This window comes from Blennius ocellaris (assembly GCF_963422515.1).
Source record: "Blennius ocellaris genome assembly, contig: SCAFFOLD_113, whole genome shotgun sequence".
Classification (NCBI taxonomy): domain Eukaryota; kingdom Metazoa; phylum Chordata; class Actinopteri; order Blenniiformes; family Blenniidae; genus Blennius; species Blennius ocellaris.
The window spans coordinates 112,069-121,816 of NW_027662185.1; the positions used below are offsets into that span (position 1 = coordinate 112,069).

General features: G+C 48.6%; 1 protein-coding gene across 1 annotated transcript; it reads left to right on the forward strand.

Annotated features, from left to right (window-relative positions):
* Positions 1 to 2,349: 2,349 nt before the first annotated feature.
* On the forward strand, positions 2,350 to 9,413 carry LOC308148151 (carbonic anhydrase-like). Its single transcript, XM_080521587.1, is given in 8 exon segments — positions 2,350 to 2,484; positions 4,892 to 5,089; positions 6,356 to 6,474; positions 7,176 to 7,268; positions 7,351 to 7,413; positions 7,925 to 8,014; positions 8,016 to 8,081; positions 9,161 to 9,413. Coding segments are annotated over 8 exon segments (783 nt in total). The 5' UTR covers positions 2,350 to 2,450; the 3' UTR covers positions 9,281 to 9,413.
* The last annotated feature ends 335 nt before the right edge of the window (positions 9,414 to 9,748 follow it).

Consider the following 9,748-nt stretch of genomic DNA (forward strand, 5'->3'; position numbering starts at 1 on the left):
CTCCTACTAGTCAGTTTCTACTGCTACTAGTCAGATTCTACTCCTACTGGTCAGTTTCTACTGCTACTAGTCAGATTCTACTCCTACTGGTCAGTTTCTACTCCTACTAGTCAGTTTCTACTCCTACAAGTCAGTTTCTACTGCTACTAGTCAGATTCTACTCCTACAAGTCAGTTTCTACCCCTACTAGTCAGTTTCTACTGCTGCTGGTCAGTTTCTACTCCTACTAGTCAGATTCTACTCCTACTGGTCAGTTTCTACTGCTACTAGTTAGGTTCTACTCCTACTGGTCAGTTTCTACTCCTACTAGTCAGTTTCTACTCCTACAAGTCAGTTTCTACTCCTACAAGTCAGTTTCTACCCCTACTAGTCAGTTTCTACTGCTGCTGGTCAGTTTCTACTCCTACTAGTCAGATTCTACTCCTACTGGTCAGTTTCTACTGCTACTAGTCAGATTCTACTCCTACTGGTCAGTTTCTACTCCTACTAGTCAGTTTCTACTCCTACAAGTCAGTTTCTACCCCTACTAGTCAGTTTCTACTGCTGCTGGTCAGTTTCTACTCCTACTAGTCAGTTTCTACTGCTACTAGTCAGATTCTACTCCTACTGGTCAGTTTCTACTCCTACTAGTCAGTTTCTACTCCTACAAGTCAGTTTCTACCCCTACTAGTCAGTTTCTACTGCTGCTGGTCAGTTTCTACTCCTACTAGTCAGTTTCTACTCCTACAAGTCAGTTTCTACTCCTACTAGTCAGTTTCTACTCCTACTAGTCAGTTTCTACCCCTACTAGTCAGATTCTACTCCTACTGGTCAATTTCTACTGCTACTAGTCAGATTCTACTCCTACTGGTCAGTTTCTACTCCTACTAGTCAGTTTCTACTGCTGCTGGTCAGTTTCTACTGCTACTAGTCAGTTTCTACTGCTACTAGTCAGATTCTACTCCTACTGGTCAGTTTCTACTCCTACTAGTCAGTTTCTACTCCTACAAGTCAGTTTCTACCCCTACTAGTCAGTTTCTACTGCTGCTGGTCAGTTTCTACTCCTACTAGTCAGTTTCTACTCCTACAAGTCAGTTTCTACTCCTACAAGTCAGTTTCTACCCCTACTAGTCAGTTTCTACTCCTACTAGTCAGTTTCTACCCCTACTAGTCAGTTTCTACTGCTGCTGGTCAGTTTCTACTCCTACTAGTCAGTTTCTACTGCTACTAGTCAGATTCTACTCCTACTGGTCAGTTTCTACTGCTACTAGTCAGATTCTACTCCTACTGGTCAGTTTCTACTCCTACTAGTCAGTTTCTACTCCTACTAGTCAGATTCTACTCCTACTGGTCAGTTTCTACTGCTACTAGTCAGATTCTACTCCTACTGGTCAGTTTCTACTGCTACTAGTCAGATTCTACTCCTACTGGTCAGTTTCTACTGCTACTAGTCAGATTCTACTCCTACTGGTCAGTTTCTACTCCTACTAGTCAGTTTCTACTGCTGCTGGTCAGTTTCTACTGCTACTAGTCAGATTCTACTGCTACTAGTCAGTTTCTACTGCTACTAGTCAGTTTCTACTGCTGCAGGTCAGTTTCTACTCCTACTAGTCAGTTTCTACTGCTGCTGGTCAGTTTCTACTGCTGGCGAGGTTCCAGGCTGTCCTCTGAGACAGACACTGTCTCTGCACGTCCGACCCACTTCTGGACAAAGACCACTTGTTCGCTCCGTTCTGGTCGACTGGACGATTCTGAGGCTCCAACTTTGGTTGGAAATATTCAAGCTGGGAAACGACTTGATCCCCAAGAGACAAACCTCCTGGAGGACAAACCTCCTGGAGGACAAACCACCTGGAGGACAAACCACATAGAGGACAAACCTCCTGGAGGACAAACCTCCTGGAGGACAAACCACCTGGAGGACAAACCACATAGAGGACAAACCTCCTGGAGGACAAGCCACCTGGAGGACAAACCACCTGGAGGACAAACCACATAGAGGACAAACCTCCTGGAGGACAAACCACCTGGAGGACAAACCACATAGAGGACAAACCTCCTGGAGGACAAGCCACCTGGAGGACAAACCACCTGGAGGACAAACCACATAGAGGACAAACCTCCTGGAGGACAAACCACATAGAGGACAAACCTCCTGGAGGACAAACCACCTGGAGGACAAACCTCCTGGAGGACATTCAGAGGAATGTTAACACATAGTGATCTGTGTAGGAGAGGAGGGAGGGAGTATGGGGAGGGGTGGAGGGGGAGGAGGGGTGGGTGGGGGGGTTATGGGGGGTGGGGGGGTTATGGGGGGTGGGGGGGGAGTATATCAGGCAGCCCGGCTGTTGTCAGTCACCAGACTGTCGTCAGAGGATCTGAACGGATCATCAGCTTGAAGCAAGTCGTCACGGTAACGCAGTATCGCAGTATCGCAGTATCGCAGTATCGCAGTAACGCAGTAACGCAGTATGGCTCACGGCTGGGGATACGGCGCCTCTAACGGTGAGACCTCACCTACACCTAGACCTCACCTCCACCCAGACCTCACCTCCACCTAGACCTCACCTCCACCCAGACCTCACCTCCACCTAGACCTCACCTCCACCCAGACCTCACCTCAATCTAGACCTCACCTCCACCCAGACCGCACCTCCACCCAGACCTCACCTACACCTAGACCTCACCTCCACCCAGACCTCACCTCCACCCAGACCTCACCTACACCCAGACCTCACCTCAATCTAGACCTCACCTACACCTAGACCTCACCTCCACCCAGACCTCACCTCCACCTAGACCTCACCTCCATCTAGACCTCACCTCCACCCAGACCTCACCTCCACCCAGACCTCACCTACACCTAGACCTCACCTCCACCCAGACCTCACCTCCACCTAGACCTCACCTACACCCAGACCTCACCTCAATCTAGACCTCACCTACACCTAGACCTCACCTCCACCCAGACCTCACCTCCACCTAGACCTCACCTCCATCTAGACCTCACCTCCACCCAGACCTCACCTACACCTAGACCTCACCTCCACCCAGACCTCACCTCCACCTAGACCTCACCTCCATCTAGACCTCACCTACACCCAGACCTCACCTCCATCTAGACCTCACCTCCACCCAGACCTCACCTCCACCTAGACCTCACCTCCACCCAGACCTCACCTCCATCTAGACCTCACCTCTACCTAGACCTCACCTCCACCCAGACCTCACCTCCACCTAGACCTCACCTCCATCTAGACCTCACCTCCACCCAGACCTCACCTCCACCTAGACCTCACCTCCATCTAGACCTCACCTCCACCTAGACCTCACCTCCACCCAGACCTCACCTCCACCCAGACCTCACCTCCACCTAGACCTCACCTCCATCTAGACCTCACCTCCACCTAGACCTCACCTCCACCCAGACCTCACCTCCACCCAGACCTCAGACTTTACTCTAACTATTGAATTAAGGAATGTGGTTGAAATAGTACTACTACTACTACTTCTACTACTACTACTACTACTTCTAGTACTACTACTACTAGTACTTCTACTACTACTAGTAGTACTACTACTAGTGCTTCTACTCCTACTACTACTTCTACTACTACTAGTACTACTACAACTAGTACTTCTACTACTACTACTAGTACTACTACTACTTATGCTTCTACTACTACTGCTTCTACTACCACTAGTCCTACTACAACTAGTGCTTTTACTACTACTACTACTACTACTACTAGTACTTCTACTACTACTGCTTCTACTACCACTAGTACTACTACTACTACTAGTACTTCTACTACTACTACTTCTAGTACTACTACTACTACTACGACTACTAGTACTACTACTACTAGTACTTCTACTACTACTACTTCGAGTACTACTACTACTAGTACTATTACTACTAGTACTTCTACTACTACTACTTCTAGTACTACTACTAGTACTACTACTACTAGTACTTCTACTACTACTAGTAGTACTACTACTAGTGCTTCTACTACTACTACTTCTACTACTACTAGTACTACTACAACTAGTACTTCTACTACTACTACTATTACTACTACTAGTACTTCTACTACTACTGCTTCTACTACCACTAGTACTACTACTACTAGTACTTCTACTACTACTGCTTCTAGTACTACTACTACTACTACTACTACTACTACTACTACTAGTACTTCTACTACTACTTCTTCGAGTACTACTACTACTAGTACTTCTAGTACTACTACTAGTACTACTACTACTAGTACTTCTACTACTACTACTTCTACTACTACTAGTACTACTACTACTAGTACTTCTACTAATACTACTTCTACTACTTCTACTTCTAGTACTACTACTACTAGTACTTCTAGTACTACTACTAGTACTACTACTACTAGTACTTCTACTACTACTACTTCTACTAGTACTAGTACTACTACTACTACTTCTACTACTACTAGTACTGCTACTACTAGTACTGCTACTACTACTAATTCTAGTACTTCTACTAGTATATTATATATACTATATATTTCAGTCCATCGTCTTCTCTGATTTGAACCGACGCGTCGTCTGGTGGTACAAGGTTCTGGTCCTGGTGGTTGAGAGGTTCTGGTCCTGGTGTTACAAGGTTCTGGTCCTGGTGTTACAAGGTTCTGGTCCTGGTGTTACAAGGTTCTGGTCCTGGTGGTACAAGGTTCTGGTCCTGGTGTTTGAGAGGTTCTGGTCCTGGTGTTACAAGGTTCTGGTCCTGATGGTTGAACGGTTCTGGTCCTGGTGGTTGAGAGGTTCTGGTCCTGGTGGTACAAGGTTCTGGTCCTGGTGTTTGAGAGGCTCTGGTCCTGGTGTTGCAAGGTTCTGGTCCTGGTGTTATAAGGTTCTGGTCCTGGTGTTGCAGGGCCGGACCGGTGGGTGGAGGACTTCCCTGTGGCCCAGGGGGCCCGGCAGTCCCCCATCAACATCGTGTCCCAGGAGACCCGGTTCGATCCGTCCCTCAAGGCCCTGAAGATCCGCTACGACCCGGCGGACTCCCAGGGGATCCTGAACAACGGACACTCCTTCCAGGTGGACTTCCTGGACGGGACCGACTCCTCCAGTGAGAACCTCGCTTCACATTATACATTATATATTACACTCCTTCCAGGTGGACTTCCTGGACGGGACCGACTCCTCCAGTGAGAACCTCGCTTCATATTATATTACATTATTATTATTATATTATTATATTATATTATTATATTATATTATATTATATTATATTATATTATATTATATTATATTATATTATATTATATTATATTATATTATATTATATTATATTATATTATTATATTATTATATTATTATATTTTATTATGTTATATTATATTGTATTATATTATATTATTATATTATTATATTATTATATTATTATATTTTATTATGTTATATTATATTATATTATATTATATTATTATATTATATTATGTTATATTATTATATTATTATATTATTATATTATATTATATTATCATATTATTATATTATATTATTATATTATTATTATATCATATTATTATATATATATCATATTATATTACATTATAATTATTATATTATTATATTATATTATGTTGTATTATATTATAATACATTATATTATATTATTATATTATTATATTATTATATTATTATATTATTATATTTTATTATGTTATATTATATTATATTATATTATATTATATTATTATATTATATTATGTTTTATTATATTATATTATGTTATATTATTATATTATTATATTATTATATTATATTATATTATATTATTATTATATTATATTATTATATTATTATTATATCATATTATTATATATTATATCATATTATATTATATTATATCATATTATATTATATCATATTGTATTATATTGTATTACATTATATTGTATTATATGGTACTACAGTACAGTACAGTAGTATTCTGAGATGTGTGTGTGGCCTGGCTCCGCCCAGCAGTGTGTGTGTGGCAGCAGATAAGAGTGTGTGATCAGTTGAGTTATCAGGGGGGGGCAGCCTGCAGGGGGCCTCACCCTCTCACCCCGCCCTGCAGGGGGCCTCACCCTCTCACTCTCTCACTCTCTCTCTCTCTCGCTCTCTCTCTCTCTCTCACTCTCTCTCTCTCTCTCTCTCTCGCTCTCTCTCTCTCTCTTTCTCTCTCACCCTCTCACCCTCTCACTCTCTCACCCTTCATGGCCTCCAGTCTTTTCACATTAAAGCACAAACACACAATCCCCCCGTGTCTCTGTGAGTCACCATGAGAACCCATGAGAACCCATGAGAACCCACCAGTGGATCTCACCCTTCACGTTCTGCTCCCCAGCTCTGACCGGAGGTCCGCTTTCTGGAACGTTCCGTCTGAAGCAGTTCCACTTCCACTGGGGTTCCAGTGACCAGCGCGGCTCCGAGCACACAGTGAACGGCCTCGCCTTCCCCTGTGAGGTACGGCGGTCCCTGGTCCTGCTGCTGGTACCTGCTGCTGGGACCAGCTGGAACTCCACCACCTGGTGCTGGTACCAGCTGAAACTCCTGGTGCTGGTACCAGGGGAAGCACCACCACCTGGTGCTGGTACCAGCTGAAACTCCTGGTGCTGGTACCAGGTGAAGCACCACCACCTGGTGCTGGTACCAGGTGGTGGTACCAGCTGAAACTCCTGCTGCTGGTACCAGGTGAAACTCCACCACCTGGTGCTGGTACCAGGTGGTTGTAACAGCTGAAACTCCTGCTGCTTGGTACCAGGTGAAACTCCTGGTACCAGGTGAAACTCCACCACCTGGTGCTGGTACCAGGTGGTGGTAACAGTTGAAACTCCTGGTGCTGGTACCAGGTGAAGTACCACCACCTGACACCAGATGAAACACCACCACCTGGTGTTGGTACCAGATGAAAAACCACAACCTGGTGCTGGTACCAGGTGAAACACCACCACCTGGTGGTGGTACCAGGTGGTGGTAACAGCTGAAACTCCTGGTGCTGGTACCAGGTGAAGCACCACCACCTGACACCAGATGAAACACCACCACCACCTGGTGTTGGTACCAGGTGAAAAACCACAACCTGGTGCTGGTACCAGGTGAAACACCACCACCTGGTGGTGGTACCAGGTGTAGGAGGAAGAGTTCTGAGCCTCATGTGTCCACAGCTCCACCTGGTCCACTGGAACACCAAGTATCCCAGCTTTGGTGACGCCGTTGACAAGCCTGATGGCCTGGCTGTGGTGGGAGTCTTCCTGAAGGTGGGTGGAGGTGGAGGTGGTGGGTGGAGGTGGTGGGTGGAGGCTGGTAAACAGTCACTACATGGTTCTGTTCTCCACCCAGATCGGAGCTGCTAACCCACGACTCCAGAAGGTCCTGGATGCGTTGGAGGCCATCAAGACCAAGGTACGGTGCTTCCAGAACCTGAGGGTTCCGTCAGAACCGTTCCGTCAGAACCTGGCTGGGTCTTTCCAGAACCATCAGGTTCTGTCAGAACCGTTCCGTCAGAACCGTTCCGTCAGAACCTGAACTTGAGGGTTCCGTCAGAACCGTTCTGTCAGAACCGTTCCGTCAGAACCTGAACCTGAGGGTTCTGTCAGAACCGTTCTGTCAGAACCGTTCCGTCAAAACCTGAACCTGAGGGTTCCGTCAGAACCGTTCCGTCAGAACCTGAACCTGAGGGTTCCGTCAGAACCGTTCCGTCAGAGCCTGAACCTGAGGGTTCCGTCAGAACCGTTCCGTCAGAGCCTGAACCTGAGGGTTCCGTCAGAACCGTTCCGTCAGAGCCTGAACCTGAGGGTTCCGTCAGAACCGTTCCGTCACAACCTGGCTGACGGAACCTTGGTTCCGTCAGACCCAGCCAGGTTCCGCCAGGTTCCGTCAGCCAGGTTCTGACCCGGTTCCTCTCGGCCGTCAGGGGAAGCAGACCAGCTTCGCCAACTTTGACGTGAAGACCCTGCTGCCCGGGTCCCTGGACTACTGGACCTACGACGGGTCCCTGACGACCCCCCCCCCTCCTGGAGTCCGTCTCCTGGATCGTCCTCAAGGAACCCGTCAGCGTCAGTCCAGCTCAGGTAGACCCTGCTCCACCCTGCTGGACCTCCACCTTCACCCCGTCACCACGGCTCTCACCCTCCACCCTGTCCTCCACCCTGTCCTCCACCCTGTCCTCCACCATGTCCTCCACCATGTCCTCCACCCTGTCCTCCACCCTGTCCTCCACCATGTCCTCCACCCTGTCCTCCACCCTGTCCTCCACCATGTCCTCCACCCTGTCCTCCACCATGTCCTCCACCCTGTCCTTCTCCCTGTCCTCCTCCCTGTCCTCCTCCCTGTCCTCCACCCTGTCCTTCTTCCTGTCCTCCACCCTGTCCTCCACCCTGTCCTCCTCCCTGTCCTCCTCCCTGTCCTCCACCCTGTCCTTCTCCCTGTCCTCCACCTTGTCCTCCCTGTCCTACACCCTGTCCTCCACCCTGTCCTCCACCCTGTCCTCCTCCCTGTCCTCCACCATGTCCTCCACCTGTCCTCTGTCCTCCTCCCTGTCCTCCTCCCTGTCCTTCTCCCTGTCCTCCACCCTGTCCTCCACCCTGTCCTCCACCATGTCCTCCACCATGTCCTCCACCCTGTCCTCCACCCTGTCCTCCACCATGTCCTCCACCCTGTCCTCCACCATGTCCTCCACCCTGTCCTTCTCCCTGTCCTCCTCCCTGTCCTCCTCCCTGTCCTCCACCCTGTCCTTCTTCCTGTCCTCCACCCTGTCCTCCACCCTGTCCTCCTCCCTGTCCTCCTCCCTGTCCTCCACCCTGTCCTTCTCCCTGTCCTCCACCTTGTCCTCCCTGTCCTACACCCTGTCCTCCACCCTGTCCTCCACCCTGTCCTCCTCCCTGTCCTCCACCATGTCCTCCACCTTGTCCTCCTCCTGTCCTCCTCCCTGTCCTTCTCCCTGTCCTCCACCCTGTCCTCCACCATGTCCTCCACCCTGTCCTTCTCCCTGTCCTCCACCCTGTCCTTCTCCCTGTCCTCCACCCTGTCCTCCACCCTGTCCTCCACCATGTCCTCCACCCTGTCCTCCACCATGTCCTCCACCCTGTCCTCCACCCTGTCCTTCTCCCTGTCCTCCTCCCTGTCCTCCACCCTGTCCTCCACCCTGCAGATGACCATGTTCCGCAGCCTCCTCTTCACAGCAGACGGAGAACCTTCCTGCTCCATGGCCGACAACTATCGTCCTCCTCAGCCAATCAAAGGCCGCCAAGTCCGCGCCTCCTTCAAATGAGTCCACTAAGCCCCGCCCCTTCCTCCTTCCTCCTCCTTCCTCCTTCCTGCCTCCTCCCCCCTTCCTCCTTCCTGCCTCCTTCCTCCTTCCTTCCTTCCTTCCTTCCTCCTTCTTCCTTCCTTCCTTCCTTCCCTCCTCCTCCTTCCTCCTTCCTCTTTCCTCCTTCCTTCCTTCCTCCTCCTCCTTCCTCCTTCCTCCTTCCTTCCTTCTCCTCCTCCCTGCCTCCTTCCTCCTTCCTCCTTCCTCCTTCCTCCTTCCTTCCTCCTCCTCCTTCCTCCTTCCTCCTTCCTCCTTCCTCCTTCCTCCTTCCTCCTTCCTCCTCCTCCTCTTGTTTCCAGCTCTTCCTCTCCTCTCCTCCTCATCCCTCGTTCACCACGTCATCATGTTCACTGCTTCACGTCTCAGTCGAGTCGTTATAAAATTATAGAATCACATTTCATCGGCGTCGTTTTTCATTCGTTTCACTTC